At 42.8% G+C, this 22,759-nt stretch overlaps 1 protein-coding gene across 1 annotated transcript in view; it reads left to right on the top strand.

Moving 5' to 3' along the window:
* Positions 1-22,759, top strand: part of LOC132377685 (thioredoxin reductase 1, cytoplasmic-like) — a 66,566-nt gene that overhangs the window by 34,496 nt on the left and 9,311 nt on the right. The window contains exons 11-15 of the mRNA XM_059943912.1: positions 460-536; positions 15,359-15,515; positions 16,802-16,909; positions 18,594-18,689; positions 20,833-20,967. Coding sequence (XP_059799895.1) covers positions 460-536; positions 15,359-15,515; positions 16,802-16,909; positions 18,594-18,689; positions 20,833-20,967 — 573 coding nt within the window. The remainder of the gene's footprint in view (positions 1-459; positions 537-15,358; positions 15,516-16,801; positions 16,910-18,593; positions 18,690-20,832; positions 20,968-22,759) is intronic.

Genomic DNA, 22,759 nt, shown 5'->3' with positions numbered 1-22,759 from the left:
CTTCCAAAAAAAAAGCTCAGTCATGCAATCTATATGATTTCCCACACAAAAAGCCATGCTGGCTATAATTTATCCTTGCCTTTCCAAATAAATAAATCCTGACTCTTCGAATCCCTTCAATAAGTTTCCTATCACTGTAGTAAAGCTCATCAGCCTGTAGTTCCCCAGCTTATCCTGCTGCCTTAATAAAAGGTATGACATTAGTTTTGATTCTCACCTGTGGCTATTGAAAATGTACCAATCTCTGCTTGGTCCCCAGCAATCTCCTGTCTTGCTTCCCACAGTATCCTAGAATACATCTGGCCAAGTTCTGGGGATTCATCCACTTTAAACATTTCAATACCTCCAATGCCGCCTTTTTAATGACCATAAGCTTCAATATATCACTGTTCCCTCCCCTAACCTCACTAGTTTCCACATTAATTATTAATTAACTAACAAAGAAAACTATTTCTTTAGGTGCTAATTGCTGTGGGCCGTGATGCTTGCACCAAGTCCCTTGGCTTGGAGAAAGTTGGTGTTAATCTCAATGAAAAGTAAGAATTTTTCAAACTTCCATAAATGTCTGCAAGTAGTAGATTATAGTTTGATATACTAGCAATAGAATATACAAAATAATTTTGATCAATTTAACGGAGAATTTTTATTTGTGAATCACATGCTTTTTTCCCTCACAGCAGAACCCAACAAAACAAGGAAAATGTAAAGCATGAAAAACTAAAAAAAATCAAAAACCAGATCCCCCTGCTCCTCCACACTACCAAGTATCCTGCCATTTACTTTGTACTCTGCCTTGGAGTTTGTCCTTCCAAAGTGTACCACCTCACTCTTCTCCAGGTTGAACTCCAGCTGCCACTTCTCAGCCCACTTCTGCATCCTATCAATATCTCTCTGCGATCTTTGACAATCCTCGACACTATCTACAACACCACCAATCTTTGTGTTGTCTGCAAACTTACCAACCCACCCTTCTACCCCCACATCCAGGTCGATAATAAAAATCATAAAAAGTAGAGATCCCAGAACAGATCCTTGTAGGACACCACTAATCACAACCCTCCAATATGAATGTACTCCCTCCACCATGACCCTCTGCCTTCTGCAGGCAAGCCAATTCTGAATCCACCTGGCCAAACTTCCTTGGATCCCATGCCTTCTGACTTTCTGAATAAGCCTACTGTGTGGAACCTTGTCAAATGCCTTACTAAAATCCATGTAGATCACATCCACTGCACTATCCTCATCTATGTGCCTGGTCACCACCTCAAAGAACTCAATCAGGCTTGTTAGACATGATCTGCACTTCACAAAGCCATGCTGACTGTCCTTGATCAGACCATGATTCTCTAAATGCCCATAGATCATATCTCTAAGAATCTTTTCCAACAGCTTTCCCACCACAGACGTAAGGCTCACTGGTCTATAATTACCTGGACTTTCCCTACTACCTTTTTTGAACAAGGGAACAACATTTGCCTCCCTCCAATCCTCCGGTACCATTCCCGTGGACAAAGAGGACATAAAGATCCTAGCCAGAGGTTCAGCAATCTCTTCTCTCGCCTCGTGGAACAGCCTGGGGAATATTCCGTCAGGCCCTGGGGACTTATACGTCCTAATGTATTTTAACAACTCCAACACCTCCTCACCCTTAATATCAACATGCTCCAGAACATCAACCTCACTCATATTGTCCTCACCATCATCAAGTTCCCTCTCAGTGGTGAATACCGAAGAGAAGTATTCATTGAGGACCTCGCTCACTTCCACAGCCTCCAGGCACATCTTCCCACTTTTATCTCTAATCGGTCCTACCTTCACTCCTGTCATCCCTTTTGTGCTTCACATAATTGAAGAATGCCTTGGGGTTTTCCTTTACTCTACTCGCCAAGGCCTTCTCATGCCCCCTTCTTGCTCTTCTCAGCCCCTTCTTAAGCTCCTTTCTTGCTACCCTATATTCCTCAATAGACCCATCTGATCCTTGCTTCCTAAACCTCACGTATGCTGTCTTCTTCTACCTGACTGGATTTTCCACTTCACTTGTCACCCATGGTTCCTTCACCCTACCATTCTTTATCTTCCTCACTGGGACAAATTTATCCCTAACATCCTGCAAGAGATCCTTAAACATTGACCACATGCCCATAGTACGCTTCCCTGCAAAAACATCATCCCAATTCACACCCGCAAGTTCTAGCTTTATAGCCTCGTAATTTGCCCTTCCCCAATTAAAAAATTTCCTGTCTTCTCTGATTCTATCCTTTTCCATGATAATGCTAAAGGTCAGGGAGCGGTGATCACTGTCCCCCAGATGCTCACCCTGACCTGACCCAGTTCGTTACCTAATAGTAGATCTAGTATGGCATTCCCCCTAGTCGGCCTGTCAACATACTGTGAGAGGAATCCATCGTGGACACACTTAACAAACTCTGCCCCATCTAAACCCTTGGAACTAATCAAGTGCCAATCAATATTTGGGAAGTTAAAGTCACCCATGATAACAACCCTGTTATTTTTGCACCTTTCCAAAACCTGCCTCCCAATCTGCTCCTCGGTATCTCTGCTGCTACCAGGGGGCCTATAGAATACCCCCAATAGAGTAACTGCTCCCTTCCTGTTCCTGACTTACACCCATACTGACTCAAAAGAGGATTCTGCTACATTACCCACCCTTTCTACAGCTGTAATAGTATCCCTGACCAGTAATGCCACCCCTCCTCCTCTTCTCCCCCCCCCCATCCCTTTTAAAGCACTGAAAAAGTTCCACTTTAATCTCACCTGACTGCAAAATCTCCTCCTACATCTTTTCAGTATCTGCAGTCTTTACCAGCAAGGATGTGATTTTACTTAGCCAGGGCTTCTTCCTTGCCACACTTCCACAAATACCCTTTTTGTACAAAACCATAGAGATTGTGGAGCCATGAACTTCATCTTCAGTTGCAGCCAGTGGCCTCTGCAGCTTACTTTGTGATTGTTGGTTTCACAGCAGCTTCTCTTACACGTGCATTCTGCTCCAGTGACTATGATTAGAGGGGCGGTCAGACTAGGCAGCATGGTTATGGTTTCATATTTTTCCAGTTTTTCCCACAATAGACTACACTGAACTCCGAGATATGTTGGTGCCTTTGAGATGGTCTTTGTACCCTTCCCCAGATTTATGCTTCTCTATCATTTCCCTGAGTTGTCTTGAATACTTATTTGTCTTCATTTTGGTTTGGTCTGAAAATCTACTGTTGGACCTTAGAGAGGGAGTATTTATTCAGGTGATCCAATTTTCTATATCAACAAATTGGGTGAGTTGATAGGGTAATATAGTCCTGAGGAAAGTTAGCGTGGTAATGACAAAGGGGATGGTTTTTAATTTTTAGTAAATTGTTGACAGGTTTTGTACACCACAGGAACAAGTCCTTTGACCCACAGTGTTGTGCTGAGCCAATTAAATTAGTAATCAAAGGGCCGACTAAACTTATCTCTTCTGTCTGCAAAATGTCACTATCCCTATCTAAACATCTCTTAAAAGTCTAATGATTCTGTCAATAAAACATCTCAAATATTATAGCTCTTAATTTTGTTTTGAGTGGAATAATTGACTCCAATGCAAGCAGGACTGTTTGTTGTTTTCTTCTCACTGTTTATAGTTTAATCAAAATACTCTATGCCTGGTTTGTGAGTATGCTGTACTTCACCAATAATATTTTCCTTTAAAAGGACTAACAAATTCTCAACTATATTGTGCAGTTTTTTGATTTATTTTCCCCAATGCTATCATTCAAGATAGTTTCTGTGTGTTGTGGATTAATGTCTTTTTACAAAGACTGATCTGATCATTAGCCCCTCTGTTGGCCCATGTCAACCATCGATGTCGTGTCTTAGCTATCCATACGATATTCAAACCAGGGCAATATGATATGGAAAGCAAGCTGTTGCCTATGGAACAGGCTGCTCCTCTCCATGCAGCTAATGAATCCAAAGGAACTACAGTGACCAATACAGTTTGGTACCAGCAGTATAGCAGGAATTGTCAGTCAGTGTTGAACTTAACATAGGACTGCCTTAGGGACCCCAGCTCCAGCAATGGATGTTTGAGATTAGAGCTTTTCTTCTAGATGAGCTGCCAACAACTGCTGATGAGCCCTATCTGTCTGTCATGTTGTCAGTATTGTAGATGTAGACATTTTATGGGCTTTGGTAAGAGTCTTGGCAAGATCTCGTGTGATCGATGGTCCAGAACATTGAGGCCCCTGAGATTCGGGGTAAGTTGCCAATTAGATCTAAAATTTGCTTGATAAGAGGCCTAGCAAAGTGGTGAAGATAGCTTCTGATTGGATGTGTGTCCAGTGGTGTACCAAGGGCTGGTGTTAGGACTTTTTTTATTATAGGTAAATGATATGGATGTGAATGGTGGCATTCATCTGTTTTGAAGGACAATGCAGTTATGGTAGTGCCACTGGAGTGAGACCTTTACAGGGCACAAGCCTGGGCTGAAGGTAAGGAGATCCTGGAATGCCCAGTCATCAAGATCCCCCTCTTGGCTTCACTGGTGTTCTCCAAAAGAAAGTGAAGCTATGCATTTGGCACCAGCTTGGCTGCAGGAGCTGCTGTAAGGATGTTCAGTGACGTCCAGCTGCCTTGGGGGCTGCACTCTGGATTTTCTGTCCTGAGGCTGTCACAAGGCAGTGGTGCTATTTACCCATAGCTGGGGATCTGGTTCACCAGCACCAGGGTGTGTCCACGTGCCAGTGGGCCTGTGTGCTACATGTGCAGAGGCCAGACTTCCTCCCTGTCCTCTGTAGTTCTGAGTCTGAAGGATGTTCATTTTCTGTATTATCAGCAAGGAGAGGCTATGTACTGGCAGAGAGACTGCTAGCCAGTGGTGGGCAGCATAAAAATTGGTTCTTGTGGGTAGTAAGGAAGGTTACCCAAGCTACAACAGGATATGGCTTGGCTGAAAGGTTGGGCACAGCACTGACAGAAAAACTTGACAAGTATGAGGTTATGGATTTTGAGAAGTCAATTAAGGGTAGGGCATGGATAGTAAACAGTAGGGTGCTACTAATTTTGATAAACAGTCTTTGAGTTCAAGTCCATTGTTCCCTGATAAGATGGTGAAGAAGGCAAATGGCATGCTTCCCTTCCTCGGCCAGATAAAAGCTGGAAAGTTGTGTTGCAACTTTATTAAACACTGATTAGACCATATTTGAAATATTTCTACAGTTCTGGTAGAACTGGTACAGTTCAGTGCACAGGAGAAATGGAGTGGTTGCACAGTAGAGAATGCGGAAGAGATTGACCAAGATGTTAGTGATTTGGAAATACTGGGGTGGTTTTGGCTGGAGTAAAGGAGGCTAAGATCTAACTTGAAAGAAGTTTATAAAATTGAGAGGTATAGATATGGTAGTTTGCCAAAATCTTTTCCCATGGTAGATGTATCAAAACAAGAAAGTATGGGTTAAATGTGGGAAGAGGGAGTTTTCAAAGGGCCTTTGAGAATTAAGTTTTGCTTGATATTTGGAATGTACTGCCAGAAGAGGTGGTGTAGTCAGATAACAAACAATAAGTTTTTCATATTTGCTCTTATCCAGATTACAAGAGAAGAGGTGCTGGCTGTATGAGGCAAATTAAGGTGGATAAATCCCCTGGGCCTGACAAGGTGTAGCCTTAGATGTTGTAGAAGGCTACTACAGAAATTGCCTAGGCTCTGCCATGTGTCAGGTTCTGGAGGATGGCCAGTGGGAGGGGTGCAGAGCTAATGTTCAAGAAAGGCTTTAATAATAATCTGGGAAATTTTAGTTAGTCATTGGTAAGGCCACCAAAGCTTGCTCCGTGACCTGGACAAGCTGGAAAAATGGGCTGAAAGTGGTAAATGGAATTTAATACAGACAAGTATATTACAGATCTTACAGATCTATAATTCCTTGAAAGTATTGTCACAGGTAGATAGGTTCATAAAGAGAACTTTTGACACGTTTGCCTTAATAAATGTGCCAAAAGCAGGGTAGACAAAGGAGATACAGTGGATGTGGTGTACTTAGGTTTTCAGAAGGCCTTTGACAAGGTGTCGCACATGAGGCTGCTTAGCAAGATAAGAGCAATGGAATTACAGGGAAGTTACTAGCATGGGTGAAGCATTGGGAAACAGAAAACAGTGGGAATAAAGGGATTGTGGCGACCCATTTCCTAGCGTATCCGAACCGACTCACAATTAGATAGCCTACGGGGGTTTGCGAGCACAGAGCTTTGGAGCCTCTGCGCCATGGGGGGGCCGGTTGACAGAGGCTTAAAAGTGAGGCTGAAGTTTTCGAATAAAGTTTTTTCCTTCGACTGCAGTTACCGACTCCGTGTCGTAATTTTAGCGCTGCGTGTAGCACACCGCTACAATTGGTGACCCCGACGGTCCAAACGATTTTTGGACCAGAAATGACCGACGCCGCCTCTGTTCATGCGGTTTCGTTGAAACTGCCGGGTTTCTGGACACAGCGCCCGGACCTATGGTTCCAGCAAGCCGAAGCCCAATTCCACGTTCGCCGGATCACCTCAGAAGACACCCGCTACTACTATGTGGTGAGCTCCCTCGACCAGGACACAGCGGCCCAGGTCGCGGAGTTCGTACAGTCGCCCCCGGCAGACGGCAAGTACACGGAATTCAAAGCCCTGCTCCTCAGGACTTTCGGACTCTCTCGGCGCGAGCGGGCTGCCCGTTTACTGCACCTGGTGGATGGCTTGGGCGACAGACCTCCATCGGCTTTAATGAATGAGATGTTGTCTCTCGCCGACGAACACACACCCTGCCTCATGTTTGAGCAGGCATTCCTGGAGCAGCTGCCCGAGGACATACGCCTGCTGCTGTCCGATGCGGATTTCAGTGACCCCCGGAAGGTGGCAGCCCGGGCGGACTTGCTGTGGAACGCCAAAAAGGTGAGCGGGGCGTCCATCGCACAGATCACCCAGCCACGCTCCCGGCAGCAAACCAGTCCAGGCCCGGCCACAGAGCCCGCCAACCCCCGGCCCAATGAACACTGGTGCTTCTACCACCAGCGGTGGGGCGCAGAAGCCCGCCGTTGTCACCCGCCCTGCAAGTTCCCGGGAAACGCCAGGGCCAGCCGCCGCTGATGGCTATGGCGGCTGGCCATCGGGATAGCCTCCTGTATGTGTGGGATAGAAGGTCGGGACGCCGGTTTTTGGTCGATACTGGGGCTGAGATCAGCGTTTTACCTCCGACGAGTTACGACACCCGCAGCAGGGCACCGGGTCCCCCCCTGAGGGCCGTGAATGGCAGCACTGTAAGGACCTATGGCACCCGTCAGGTGCAGCTACAGTTCAGCTCCAGCCAGTTCACGTGGGACTTCACACTGGCCGCCGTAGCCCAACCGCTTCTGGGTGCGGATTTTTTGCGAGCTCACAGCCTGCTGGTCGACCTGCCCAGGCAGAGACTGGTACATGCCGAGACCTTTCAGACGTTCTCTCTGGGTGCAGCCCAGTTGCCAGCCCCTCACCTCGGCTCCATCACGCTGTCCGACAACGACTTCACCAGGGTCCTGGCGGAGTTCCCATCGGTTCTGGCACCGCAGTTCACAGCGGCCATGCCCAGGCACGGCGTACAGCACCAGATCCCGACCCAGGGACCACCCCTCCATGCCCGTGCTCGGCGGCTTCCCCCGGACAAGCTCCGACTGGCGAAGGAGGAGTTCCAGAGGATGGAGGAATTGGGGATCATCCGGCGGTCCGACAGCCCATGGGCCTCCCCCCTGCACATGGTGCCCAAAGCGACGGGGGGCTGGAGACCGTGCGGCGACTACCGCAGGCTGAACGAGGCTACCACACCGGACCGCTACCCTGTGCCGCACATTCAGGACTTTGCGGCAAACCTGCACGGCGCACGGATCTTCTCCAAGGTAGATCTCGTCCGGGGATACCATCAAATCCCGTTGCATCCTGACGACGTCCCCAAAACGGCTCTCATCACCCCTTTCGGCCTTTTCGAGTTCCTCCGCATGCCGTTCGGCCTGAAGAATGCCGCACAGACGTTCCAGCGGTTAATGGACGCGGTGGGACGGGACCTGGAATTTGCGTTCATCTATTTGGATCACATCCTCATAGCCAGCGGCAGTCGTCAGGAGCATCTGTCCCACCTCCGTCAACTCTGCGCCCGACTGAGTGAGTACGGTCTTACAATCAACCCCGCCAAATGCCAGTTCGGACTCGATACCATTGACTTCCTGGGCCACAGGATTACTAAAGACGGGGCAACCCCTCTGCCCGCTAAGGTAGATGCGGTCCGCCACTTCCCCCGACCCACCACGATCAAAGGCCTTCAGGAATTCGTAGGTATGGTCAATTTCTACCACCGCTTCCTCCCTTCAGCTGCCCGGATCATGCGCCCCCTGTTCGCCCTGATGTCGGGTCCGAGCAAGGACATTACCTGGGACGAGGAGTCCGCCGCCGCTTTCGTTCAAACGAAGGAAGCTTTGGCGGATGCCGCAATGCTAGTACATCCCAGAATGGACGCCCTACCGCCCTCACAGTGGACGCATCCAACACGGCAGTCGGTGGGGTGCTGGAGCAGCTCATCGCAGGTTGCTGGCAACCCCTGGCGTTTTTCAGCAAACACCTGCGTCCACCCGAGCTTAAGTACAGTGCTTTCGACCGGGAACTGTTGGCGCTCTACCTGGCAATCCGGCATTTCAGGTACTTCCTAGAAGGTCGGCCCTTCACCGCGTTCACGGACCACAAACCGCTTACCTTTGCGTTTACGAAAGCATCCGACCTCCCAAGCAGGTTCTGGCCCAGACTGTGGACATTGGGGGGTGTATCGCCGGTTCTGGGGGGGGGGGGGGTTATGTGGCGACCCATTTCCTAGCGTATCCGAACCGACTCACAATTAGATAGCCTACGGGGGTTTGCGAGCACAGAGCTTTGGAGCCTCTGCGCCATGGGGGGCCGGTTGACAGAGGCTTAAAAGTGAGGCTGAAGTTTTCGAATAAAGTTTTTTCCTTCGACTGCAGTTACCGACTCCGTGACGTAATTTTAGCGCTGCGTGTAGCACACCGCTACAGGATCCTATTTTTGGCTGGTCGCCAGTTACCAGTGGAGTTCCACAGGGGTTGGTTTTGGGACCGCTGCTTTTTATGATGTATGTCAGTGATTTGGACTATGGGATTAATGGATTTGTGGCTAAATTTGCAACGATACAGAGATAGGTGGAGGAGCGGGTAGTGTTGAGGGAACTGAGCCTGTTGAGAAACTTAGATAGTTTAGAGGAATAGGCAAGGAAGCGGCAAATGAAATACAATGTTGGAAAGTGTATGGTCATGTACTTTGGCGGAAGAAGTAAACAGGCAGACTAACATTTAGATGGGGAGAGAATTCAAAATGCAGAGATGCAAAGAGACTTGGGAGTCGTTGTGCAGGATACCCTAAAGGTTAACTTCCAGGTTGAGTCAGTGGTGCAGAAGGCGAATGCAATATTGCCATTCATTTCTAGAGGTATAGAATATAAAACAAGGGATGCGATGATGAGGCTCTGTAAGGCACTCGTGAGACCACATTTGGAGTATTGTGTGCAGTTTTGGGCTCCTTATTTCAGAAAGGATATACTGACATTGGGGAGCTTTCAGAGGAGATTCATGAGAATGATTCCAGGCATGAAAGAGTTACAGTATGAGGAACATCTGGCAGCTCTTGGGCTGTATTCCCTGGAGTTCAGGAGAATGAGGAGGGTTCTTAGAGAAACATTCTGAATGTTAAAAGGCCTGAACAGATTAGGTATGGTAAAGTTATTTCCCATGGTAGGGGAGTCTAGGACAAGAGGGCACAACTTCAGGATTGAAGGATTACCAGTTAGAACAGAGATGTGGGGAAATTACTTTAGTTGGGGGTGGTAAATCTGTGGAATTTGTTGTCACGAGCAGCTGTGGAGGCCAAGTCATTTGGTGCATTTAAGGAAGAGATAGATAGGTTCTTGATTAGCCAAGGCATCAAAGGGTATGGGGATGACTGGAAGAATTGGATCAGCCCATGATTGAATGGTGAAGCAGACTTGTTGGGCTGAGTGGCCTACTTCTGCTCCTATATCTTATGGTCTTAAATTGGCATTGAGTACAGGAGTTGGGGTGTTATGTTGTAGTTGGAATATCGTATGCAGTTATGGTCATCTACCTACAGGAAAGATTAAAGTAAGTTTGGAAGAATACAGGGAAATTTACAAGGATGTTGCCAGGACTTGAGGATCTGAGTTGTGGGGTATGTTTGTATAGTATAGGATTTTATTCTCTGGAGCACAGGAGAATGAGAGGAGATTTTAGAGTTATACTAAATTATCAGGGGTATAATGGTAGTTGGGTCACACTAGAACTAGAAGTCACAGGTTAAGGGTGAAAATTGAAATGTTTAAGGGCAGCATGAAGGAGAACTACACTCAGGGTGGTGTGAACGTGGAATGAGCTGCCAGTAGAAGTGGTGGATGTGGGTTTGATTCCAAAATTTAAGAGAAGTTTGGATAAGTACATGAATGAGGGGTATGGAGGGCTGTGGCCCAGGTTCAGGTCAATGGGACTAGGCAGAAGACCAAGTTGATGTGGACTGAATGGGGTGAATGGTTTTTGTGTTGTTGTATTTTTTGACTACGTAAGTTTAAGATTCATGTAGACAGGCATTTGAGTAAGCAAAGTATTGAAAGTTGTGGACCGAATGCAAGGAAAATAATTAGTGCAGATGTACAAGAGGTTTGGTTGCTCATAGTGGGCTAAAGGGTTTGTTGTGCTGTTCCACTGTATGACTGCCTTTCCTCTAAAGGAGGCCCTACACTGCATTACAGGAAAAATTATGTTCTTGAGTGAATAGAATAAAAGGAAGGTGTCCTTCAGATCTCTACCCTAGAATATGTTTGATTACTGACAGTGAGTTTTAATGAAACATCATCCACATAAAAATGTGCTGCCTTTTAGGTCCTATCTAACTTGTTAAATATCTGTTTACTTCTGGTGGAATGTGAAACCATTCTCAGGCCTCCAGTACTACCTGGGCAACTGCTGTAATCATTTGCCTGTAGTGTGTTTGAGAAAATGAAGAGATGTTCTAGGCATGTTAGTTTTGGCCTGTCTGGAGAATTGAGTAAGGGATGCAATTGAACCTGCAGAAATTCCACTTTGAAAGAACTGTTAACATCTCCCTGCCCCAAACATGACCAAGATGTACCAGAGTTCTGATCCCACGAATGTAATTGTGCTGATTTTCTTTCACTATTCCTGCTTGTTAATCAGGCAAAGTAAAACTATTGAATCTAATAAACTGGATGCTTTAGGTTGTTAATAGCTTTATGGCAGTTTCTAATCTTAGCTTTGTCCCTATGTCCAATTTCATTAAACTATAGATTTCTAATGAGAAATGGATCTTAGTAAAGGAAATGGGAGTGCCTCATGCCAAAAACTTCTAATACTATATTTGGCTTTTTCTAGATAAATTTGCTGCATATTTGGCAGTGGTTGTGTGGAGGAATGAGTTAGCAGTTTTTAAACTTGACTGGAATCCAGCTTGTATTGGGAAATATTCAGCTGGAAAGCTGAAATCAGTTGTTTGTGAAACTGTCACTTGGAGATTAATGCCTCCCCCAGGACCCAGGCACCTTTTTCTACATAATTAAAGCTTCCCATGAAGTTGCTTGAAATTTCAGGTGATATGTGTTATTGACAGCTAGGCAATGTCCCCGTTATTACTACTTGTTGTTTAAACACTGAAATCTTTGTCGTGACCTTAATCTTGCAGAACACTGGAGTTTTCAGATAGAACTTCTTAATATTTGCTAGAAATTGTTTATATATGCAGCTTTGTGTTTGCCCTCTTATCTGAGTGGAGAAAGAATGCAGTTGAGTGAGTTACTGAAGAAAAACCTAGGTGTTCTTGTTACACCTGCTAATGTTTTACAATTTGTGCACAGGTAAACATTCTTCTCATATTCCCCCCCCACCAACCCCATCAGACAGAAGATACAAAACCTGAAAGCACATACTACCAGGCTCAAGGCTACTTTTACCCTGTTTGAATGATAAGATGGGCTCTTGACCTCAATTTACCTGGTAACAATCTTGTACCTTTTGTCTACTTAGAATGCACATTTTCTATAGCTGTTACACTGTATTCAGCATTGGTATTGTTTTACCTTGGATTACCTAAATGCATTATGTAATGAATAATGGGATACTGATGCGTACTAAGTAGTTTTAGTCTCCTATTCAAGAAAAGATGTACTGGTATTGAAAGCAACCCAAAAGAGATTCACTACGCCAAATCTTGGGATGAGAGGGTTGTCGTGTCAAGGGGTTCAATGGGGATCTGTATTCCATGAAGTTTAGAAGACTGAGTAATACTGAGATGCAAGATCTGTGGAGGGAGGGGGAAGGTGTGATAAGTAGGTGTTTGGATGTTTTCACTAATAAAAAGATCTTAAAAGGGACATAGTTACAAGAATAGCGACTGGTTGGTTAAATCTTGTGTGCAGGAACTTTCCACAGAGAATGTTGAATTTCTTGAATTCTACCTTGGAGGATTGTGGGGAGTAAATATACGGGGGGGGGGCAGTGTTACAAAACATTACTCAGTCCATGAAGCCTATACTACCGTTCACTGTGATAATGGATGATCTATCCCGGGCCTCATCTCTTCTTTGCAAATTCCCCATCGGCCTCAATTCCTTGATCTTCCAAAAACTTATTTGAACACCCCTCCTTCCAAAAGAATTCTTCCCTCCATACCCTGGGGTAGAGAGTTCCAGAGATTTGGTACCCTCAGCAAGAAGCAGTTACTTTTTGAAAGGAAAGAGAATTGATAGCCAAGGTGAATTGATACAGGAGAGACTTGGAACATTTTAGCCAGGGTTGTGTTGATTTTCAATGGATGACTGACTTGCTCCTATTTTCTTAGTTTCTGGATGTATAAATGTTTGAAGGGTCTTAGCACAAAATGTTGACTGTACTCTTTTCTATGGGTGTTGCCTGGCCTGCTGAGTTCCTCCAGTATTTTGTGTGTGTTGCTTGGATTTCCAGCATCTGCAGATTTTCTTTTACATATAAATATTTGAGATTGGGTAGATCAAGTGATTTGGACAAGTCTACAAAAGCAACATTTTTTTGCTATTAACCATTGATTAGGCTAGAATATTCCACCTCCTGAAGGCTGTAGAGAAGATGCAGGTAAGATTAGTGCGGGTTCAGGGATGAAGAATTGTAATCATCAAGTGTGACTGGAAAATGTGAAATAAATTTGAGAGGAGATTCTATGTGAAATTGAGAAGGTGTTGGATATTTTTCTTTAGTGTTACAGAGATCAAGGTTCTATAAGGATATTGTCTTAAAGCAGAAAGCAAATATGGAGTCACCCATCGAGTTGCCAGCCATCAAATAGTTCACAAAAAGAAGCTGCTGCCTCGGTGACCTCTTTCTGAATATTCGTGAACATCTGTCTGGATTATTACTGGAGAACTAATACATAAAGTTAATGTAAATTTGTACTTTTTTGAGTCTGCGCTGCTGTTCAGTGTCACAATTTGATAAACGAGGGTTCAGTGGACTGCAGATTGGGGAGCCCCCAATCTATGGAATTGAATAAACAGTTGGCATTTTGGCCATGACCCTTGTCAGGACCGGAAGGGAAGGGGGAAAATTCCAGAATAAGGTGGGGGGGGAGGGGAAAGGGCAAGCAAGAAGGTGATGAGTGAAGCTGGATGAGTGCAGAAGGGGGGATGAAATAAGTTGGGAGGTGATAGGTGGGAGAGGTAAAGGGCTAGAGAAGGAATTTGATAGAAGGAGGGTGGACCAGGGGAGGAGGGGCTTCAGGAGGAGGTGATAGGCAAGTGAGAAGAGGTAAGAGGGAATTGAAGGCGAGAAGGGAGAAATTGAATGTAACGTCAAAGGACCAGAGACCAATAGAGAATTATGGAGATGTGCACAAAGCAGCATAGCTCCTGTTGCCTCACTAGAACATTAATGCAAGAATTCCTGTTGTCTCCTAGCCCCAGCTAGACAAATAACTGATTTTCACTCTAGTTGGATTGTGCATATTCAGTTTTATTACAGAATGTCTGCAAGCAGCTAGACTTGGATATGTTATGGCATAGTTTGTGGCAAATACTGCCTCTGTGACCATTCTCACCTACCCTTGAAATGCAGATGTGTTGTCGTTGCCTTGACTGCTACCATTATCATCCTGGGGTTCACTGTTAACCAGAGGCTCCAGAGGCTTAATTTGATCAAGCACTAAAATAATGTTACTATATAGAAACAGACCAGAGGCAGAATATCCAGTCGTGATTGTCTTGCCTTTTGATTTATCAGTGTTTCTGAAAAGCACAATCAGAAATATGATCGAATAGCCTCCACTTGACTGGATAAGTGCATCCCTCTCAATAATCCATCTTGATACCATCAGGGCAAAGCAGTCTTCATGGTTCTGTCAATGCTCAAGCATTCCTCCCTCCTCCACTGGTATGTGCTAACTGTAAAATGTGCTTTGGAAAACAAGTGTATTTTGCCCCAGGTTATGTGATTTCCTAACTCAAAAATGTTTTTCATTCTTTTGTTATCTTTGGGTGTGCATGTGGAAATTCTTTAATGTAATAGTAATGTTGGTCTGCAATGTTTCAAGGAAAAGTCTTACCAGCACCATTAAAAATATATAGTAAAAGCTGGCCTTGACAACTAGTGTTCCATGAATGTTCTACGTATTGAGCTTATGAAAATGGAAACTAGTGAGCTCTTTTCCAATCCTATCCCAATGTCCTTGATTACTTTACTGTACAAGTTTAGCAATCCTTCTTGAGAAAGATGGGTGAGAAAATACTAGGACATGGTATAAAAGGGTGAGCAGAAATGTTAGAAATTAAGTCATCATTACATGCTCCCACTAAACACTTTGTTTCAAGGGAACTTTAGAAGGTTTGTAAATGGGGGAAAATGTGTATATTGACATTTGCCAAGACAGTTCCATCATCTTTGACCTGTGGAAGTTTGCCAATAATTTTTTCTCGGTAAAGGAGCCAATGGATAAGAAATGCCTGGAGAAACCTGCAGGGACTGTATGATTTTCTTTTAAGCTTCAAATAGCAACTATTGTATCTTGCTGCAGTATTTTGTTTCTTTTGCTTCAATCTTTTTTGTAAGGTAATTACTGTTTCACTAAATTCTATATGACAATCATTGGAAAGATTTTATAAAATAATAAATTCAATATGTAAACTCTAAATGAAATTATTGATAAAGTTGGAATTAAAGATTTTCTGAGAATAGAAGTATTGTATTTTTAGCCTGCTGGTTATACCTAGCTTAAAAAGCTGAATGTTTTGTTGCATTCATTTTCTTTTGATATTTGTTAGAAATGGAAAAATGTTGGTGGACAGTGAAGAAAGGTCCAGTGTGCCTTATATTTATGGCATAGGCGATGTTATTGATGGCAAGTTGGAACTCACCCCTGTTGCCATTCAAGCTGGGAAGTTGCTTGCTCGCAGACTCTATGCAGGTTCTACCGTGAAGGTAAGGTGGTATCTAAACTCCAAATTGATAGCATGGACGTAGTGAGTGAATAATTTCCTCAGCCATAAATTTGATCTTGGTAGGGTAGTGATAAAAGGTCTTGATTCCTCTGCAGACAGAAGAAAAATAGTGAAGGACAGTTTTTACAATGAATGTTGATAACTTGTGTAGCACCTGAGAAATTTCATAGAGGTAGATCATAATAGCAACCTGTGTCAAGTGAGTTTTAATGCAATCCTAGTGAACATGCTTTTTTTAAAAAAACTTGGCTTTCGGTATGTCTTAACGCAGAAGAGGAATGGTGAGGTTTGTCAAGGAACTCTAGAGCAGAGTTGAAGTTGTAGCTTGCAATTGTGAAGGAACCAGAAACAGATCATAAAAGATTGTAGGCAAAGATTAAGGATAAGGAAACCAAGTAGATACTTTTGTCAAATAACAAATGATTATATTTGGACTGCAAGTGCAATGGAACAACTTTACCTTTGGCATGTCACCAGACTGATTTAGTAGAGATGGGGCACCTTAATGAATTGAGAGCTGTAGCCCATGAACCTCTTTGTGGGAGTGGGCAGTAATGGGAGGAAGTTGAAGGGCCAGATTTGTCAAAATGTTTTAAAGTTGGGCTGTAACCTTTTGAAAACAATATTATTTAATATACATTGGCAGTTGGGTGCTGGGGTGGAGATGGGTCTCTACCAAAGGTGTAAGACATACCTTCCCTGCACTAGCCTGCAGGTTACCTTTTGGTAAGATGTTGTACCTGCTTTAACCCCTTTCCCCCACCTGGATGAAGGTCATGTGACGCCGTGGGAGCAGGTGGAGGATGGCTCTACGAGCAGCTGATACATAACACAAGTCTTGGTTATGCGACCACTGATGCCAGGCAGACGAGCTCTGAGGAGTATTGATAATAGCTGGGGTCACCCATCTTGTAAAGGCACTGCCCAGAGGAATGCAATGGGGGGAAAATTTGTCAAGAGTAATCATGGTCATGGTTATTTCTGTTAGTACCTCGACACTCTCGATTCATCTCTTTGTATGTTACGAATGGGATAGATATTCCAGTGAACCAGTTAAATTGAAAAGGGCCATTAGAGCTGGGGCCCCAACAAACTGAAATGAAGTATGGCAAACATTACCTGGTGGAATTTCTGGGTTATTGGTTGTATTGTAGAAATCCACAAAAATGTAACTCATAGTATTTTGTGTTATTGTCTTTCAATGTTTAACACTAAAATTAAACTGAATAGTGGCATGTCATGTCATTGATTCTATTTATTTTTCAGTGTGACTATGTCAATGTATGCACCACAGTCTTTACGCCTTTGGAGTATGGATGCTGTGGGCTGTCTGAGGAAAGTGCAAAAACACTTTATGGAGAGGAGGTCATTGAGGTAGGAACTAGATTGATTTTCAGAGTTAAATGGCTTCCTATTATCATTGAAATATAAATTTTAACAAATGACAAAAGCCAATTAAAATGAGAGCTCAGTTAATAGATACTTTGGTTAATGCTGGAACTTGATTAGCAACATGTTTGGTTGCTATTCAAAGAACTCCATTTTGGCTTGCATCCACCTTTGGAGGTTTAGTTCAGCTTGAGCAAGACCTGGAATTTGCTCTGGATTTTCATCATCTGCAGAATCTCTTGTGTTCATGATTAGCTGTCCTTTCAATTGCTTTTAAAAGCAATCTGCCTGTTGAGGAAGAAATGGGCTAAAATATAGTACTCAATGTTGGAAAATATTTGTGTGATGCAGAGTGATGTTCCCTATTGAAAAACCAGTGCTCTAAACCTGCACTGAAAATCTGTGAACAGGAAGAGAGGGAAGGAATTTAGTTTGTTTTTGGTGTTGCTGCTTATATTCTGAACTCCATAGATAATCATATAACAATTACAGCACGGAAACAGGCCATCTCGGCCCATCTAGTCCGTGCCGAACACTTACTCTTACCTAGTCCCACTGGCCCACACTCAGCCCATAACCCTCCATTCCTTTCCTGTTCACATACTTGTCCAATTTTACTTTAAATGACAATACCGAACCTGCCTCTAAAAAAAATTAAAGGCCAGCATTTGGCTTGCCTTCCAAGTTGTCTGCTGTTTCTGTATGTTAATGTTTTTTACAGGTGCATCCAGGTCCCCTGAACATTCTCAGTGTCACCATTACAAAAAAAGTTCTCCACTTTCCTACTGCTTATACCAAACTAGATGACTTTTTTAACCCAATATTTTTGTATCATGACCTGTTCATGTACTTGCATGCTGTAAAATCATCAGTTTTCATTAGCTGTGCGACATTATTAAACTTGATCCTTTAATTTTTATCAGTCATTTAGATGAATAGCTGGGACTATCGAACTGAATTTTCATTCTGCAAAAAGACACATTAACATTAGCTAATCTTTTTATTTATATTTACATTTCTGTAGGATCTGTCTTTTTTGATTTATCAACTTTACCTTGTATTCTACTTTTCTCTTCCTTATTAGGACCTTAGGCTTACTTTTGCTAAATTCTGACATATTCCCAGTTCGTGGGCTTCGCTACTTTTGACAATATCTTGTACATTTCTCCTATAATGTAATTCTATCTTAATATTGCCTTGAAGGAATATATATTACTTGTAAACTGCCCTAATTCACTGTATGCCAATATATGGGATATAATAACCCAATTAATGGTGTGGTGGGACACAATTATCTATCTGCATTTGTAGAGGTACACTGTCTACACAAGTTCTTTGCAAAATGTGAGTTATTTGAATGTCAGGCCTGTTTTAAATACAGACAGACATACTTTATTGATCCCGAGGGGAAATTGGGTTTCGTTACAGCGGCACCAACCAAGAATAGTGAAGAAATACAGCAATATAAAACCAGAAATAATTAAATAATAATAAATTAAGCATGCCAAGTGGAAATAAGTCCAGGACTAGCCTATTGGCTCAAGGTGTATGACACTCCGAGGGAGGAGTTGTAAAGTTTGACGGCCACAGGCAGGAATGGAGTGAAACTTCAAGAACACTTACAATTTCCTTTTTACTTTTGCTCAGTGTCAACTTTTTCACATTTCAGGTATATCACAGCATATTCTGGCCATTGGAATGGGTCTTACCTGGAAGAGATAAGAATGCTTGTTATGGCAAGGTGATTTGCTCGAAGTCAGATAATGTAAGTTTTTGGAAGAATCTGTAGAATGTATGGTATTTGTTTTCAAAGTGCTTTTTTCATTAAAGTATGTATGTCATATACAACCTTGAGATTTATTTTATAGGCAGCCAGAAAACAAAAAAATAAAAACAATTTTTTTTAAAAAAAAAGGATGGTCAGGCTCCTAATGTGCAGAAAAAAAGAACAAATCAATCAAACAATAAAAGTAACCAAATAATATTCAGAACTGATTTTCCTCAGTAAATCCACAGCCACAAAGCCAGTCACAGCTGATCCAGGAGCCTGTTAGTTGTAGGACGCAGCCTTAGATCAGCGCAGAGATGAGTAAACCTTCTGAGCAGCGGCTGAACACTATCCGTCCCTTGCCTTCGGCCTCGACGTCCTGACCTTTTCAATCTGGTCCAGCACTTAAATCAGCCAGGCAGCATGTTGTTCCTCACTCTTGGACTAGGGCCCTGTCATTTTCATATGCTCTTGGGTCCAGAACCAGCCTCCTCGATTCAGACTAAACCCGGTCTTTCCAATATGGCCTGGTGCTTAAATTGGTTAAACATCAGCGGCTTCCTCTCTCTTGCAGGTACAGGCCCTGGTGTCTTGACTCTACCTTGCCTTGGTTCGCCGCTTCAAACCAGCTCTAAGTCTTCTCCAACAGCCAAATGTTGGGTCATTCCCCGCTCTCAGGCCAGGCCCTGTCACCTCAATTTGGCCTATATGTGCCACGTCACAACCGTCCTGCACCTTTTGAAATTTCAGATCACACTGCAAAAATGCCAGGTTGTATAGGCGGTTCAGAAGCTCAACACAAGAAGGGAAGTTACAAGCTATTGATTGCAATGATAGTTTTGGAGAGAGTGTGGGGAGTAAAATTGTTAATAGTTGTTTGCTGCCAGGAAGTTGTCATTATGCTTCAGCAGTGTCGTCATAAACTGGAAAACATTTTAAACAGGTTAGTTTCTTCATTGTTCATGTGTACATTCTATAACACGTTTTGTGGAGAGTAATTACCCCTCCAGGTAACTTCAAGTCTGTGCTAAGACTTAGTATGGCCATGCCAAATCTGATTTTTATCAACAACTTTCAATTTAGTCATTTAACTCTGGCTCTTGCACTGAAAACTTCTGAGCATGGTTCTGTTTATACTGGCTACTGCCTGTTCTTCCATCTCAGATCAGGTTGTGAAGTGAGCATTAAATGTAGGAATGGAGCATAGGTCATGTGTACAACCCTTTGTCTAATCGAATTGTGTTAATTGCAAAGAGGGAAGGGATAGAATCAGGTTTATTATCACTGGCGTGTGACGTGAAATTTGTTAGCAGCAGCAGTTCAATGCAGTACATAACATAGAAGAGAAAAAATGATAAAATAAAAATAATTAAGTAAATCGATTACAGCATAAGTCTATTGAATAGATTAAAATCGTGTAAAAATAAAACACACAGAAATACTGTTTATTTTTTTAAAAAGTGAGTTAGTGTCCAAGGGTTCACTGTCCATTTAGGAATTGGATGGCAGAAGGGAAGAAGCTGTTCCTGAATTGCTGAGTGTATGCCTTCAGGCTTCTGTACCTCCTGTTGATGGTAGCAGTGAGAAAAGGGCATGCCCTGGGTGCTGAAGGTCCTTAATAATGGACGCTGCCTTTTTCAGATGCTGCTCCCTGAAGATATCCTGGGTACTTTGTAGGTTAGTTCCAAAATGGAACTGATTAGGTTAATGACCCTCTGCAGCTTCTTTTGGTCCTGTATTATCATCACTTGGAGTAATCTGTGAATTAGGGCATTTAAGTAAACAAGAACTTCCAAATTAAGAGCTGTCAACTTGAACTGTTAACTGTTTCTTTCCACAATTAAAGCCTTCCCTTAATATTTACCAACATTTAAATGTATTAACTAATGTATTATTCTGTATCAGTAATTTAAAGTTAAGCATACTCTTTTTTTAATTGGGAATGTTTTTGTTCTATCCATTGTATTTTAATTGTATTCTTAACAGCTTATCAAAGTAATAACACTTGCACATTACCATTTAAAATTAAGATCTGTTTCAAGTTGGATGAAAATGGTTGAATGCTGCCTTTTTTTGAATTAAATTAAAGGCAAAAGTGTATATAATCCAAGCAGTACTTGATGAACTTTTCTTATTTTAGAATAAGGTGGTGGGATTCCATGTTCTTGGTCCGAATGCTGGTGAAATCACACAAGGATTTGGTGCGGCAATGAAGTGTGGCATGACCAAAGACCAGCTGAACAATGTCATTGGCATTCATCCAACCTGTGCAGAGGTAAGATGCCTCATTTCTTGATTGCACACACATTCTTTCCCTGTTTCTTGCTTTGCTTCTGTATCGTGCAAAAGAGTCATTGGAAAATGCATGTTCTTATTTTGGTTGTTAAATTTATCAGATTTCATCGTGTTTATAGCTCCCTTGTGTGAGCAGACTGTTTTCCATTTGATGATGGGGTACAGACATGAGCATGGTTCAATCCTGAGGTTTCACCTCATTTTCCCCAAACATCTGGGACTAGGTCTGGGTTAAACGTCTTGGTCAGTGGCTTTAAGGTGGCTGACTACTTAGTTGGTTCATTCAACACTTGACTCCAGCTGATCAGAAAATACTCTTGGCATGTGTCCAATTATGTGAGAGTTCTTTTACTTGGTGTCTATTGAAGTAATCCCTGCAACCTTTCTAGTTGAGTTTTATTACTGTGTGGTGATGGCTGGTTAGGGAGCAGGTTAAAGTTATTTTAAATGTCTTAATATTATTCAGAATAGAAAATGCTTATAGAAAAAATGTTAAAAAGAAAATGTTTCTGGTAATGATTTGAATCTGTTTTCTTGTAAACAGAATCACTAAACTTTGGGCAAGTGGTTTGTTGATCTTGTCTGTTACAGGAAATACATTGGTGCTAGAAAGTTTGTGAACCCTGTAGAGTTTTATCTATTTCTGTATAAATAGGACCTAAACTGTGATCAGATCTCCACACAAGTCCTAAAACCAGATAAAGATAACCCAATTAAATAAATGACACAAAAACATACTTACTATTTGTTGAGAAAAGTGAACCAATATTACATGTATTTGATAGAAAAAGTATGTGAATCTTTGCTTTTGGTAACTGATGTGACCCCCTTGTAGAGCAATAACCTCAACCAAGTGTTTCTGGTAAATGTTGATAAGTCCTGCGCGTCAGCTTGGAGGAATTTTATGCCATTCCTCCTTACAAAACTGCTTCAACTCTGGGATGTTGTTGGGCTTCCTTGCATGAACTGCTTTCTTCAGGTCTTTCCACCACATTTCTATAGGATTAAGGTCAGGACTTTGACTTGAAATAAATCTTCTTTTTAAATCATTCCGTTGTTGATTTACTCTTGTTTTTCAGATCATTGTCTTGTTGCATTATCCAAGTTCTATTAAGCTTCAGGTGACAGACTGCTACCCTGACATTCTCCTGTAAAATGTCTTGCTACAATTTTGAATTAATTGTTCCCTCAACAATTGCAAGCTGTCCAGGCCCCGAGGCAGCAAAGCAGCCCAAAACCGTGATGCTCCTTCCACCATGCTTCACAGTTGGGATGAGGTTTTGGTGTTGCAGTGCAGTGCCCTTTTCCTCAACATAGCAATGTGTATTTCTGCCAAAAAGTTCAACTTTGTCTCATCTAGCCACAGAACATTGTCCCAGAAGCGTTGTAGAACATTCAGGTAATCTTTTGCAAACTTGAGACAAGCAGCAATTTTTTGTTTGGAGAACAGTGGTTTCTTCCTTGGTGTCCTTCCATGAACACCATTCTTGTTCAGTGTTTTTCTTATCGTGGACATGTGAACAGAGACTTTAGCAAGTTCTAGAGATTTCTGGAGGTCTTTTGCTTTTACCCTTGTGTTCTTTTTCACCTCCTTCCTCATTGCACATTGTTCTCTTGGTGTGATCTTTGCAGGATGCCCACTTCTAGGGAGAGTAGCAACAGTACTCCATTTGTAGATAATTTATCTTACTGTGGACTGATGAACTTTCAAGTCTTTAGAAATGCTTTTGTAGCCTTTTCCAACGTCGTGGTCTTCTGAAAGTTGTTTTGAT

Source organism: Hypanus sabinus, chromosome 19 (genome assembly GCF_030144855.1).
Source record: "Hypanus sabinus isolate sHypSab1 chromosome 19, sHypSab1.hap1, whole genome shotgun sequence".
In the NCBI taxonomy this organism is placed as follows: Eukaryota; Metazoa; Chordata; class Chondrichthyes; order Myliobatiformes; family Dasyatidae; genus Hypanus; species Hypanus sabinus.
Note: the sequence above shows the minus strand (reverse complement) of the source record. Positions and strands in the feature narration are given on the sequence as shown.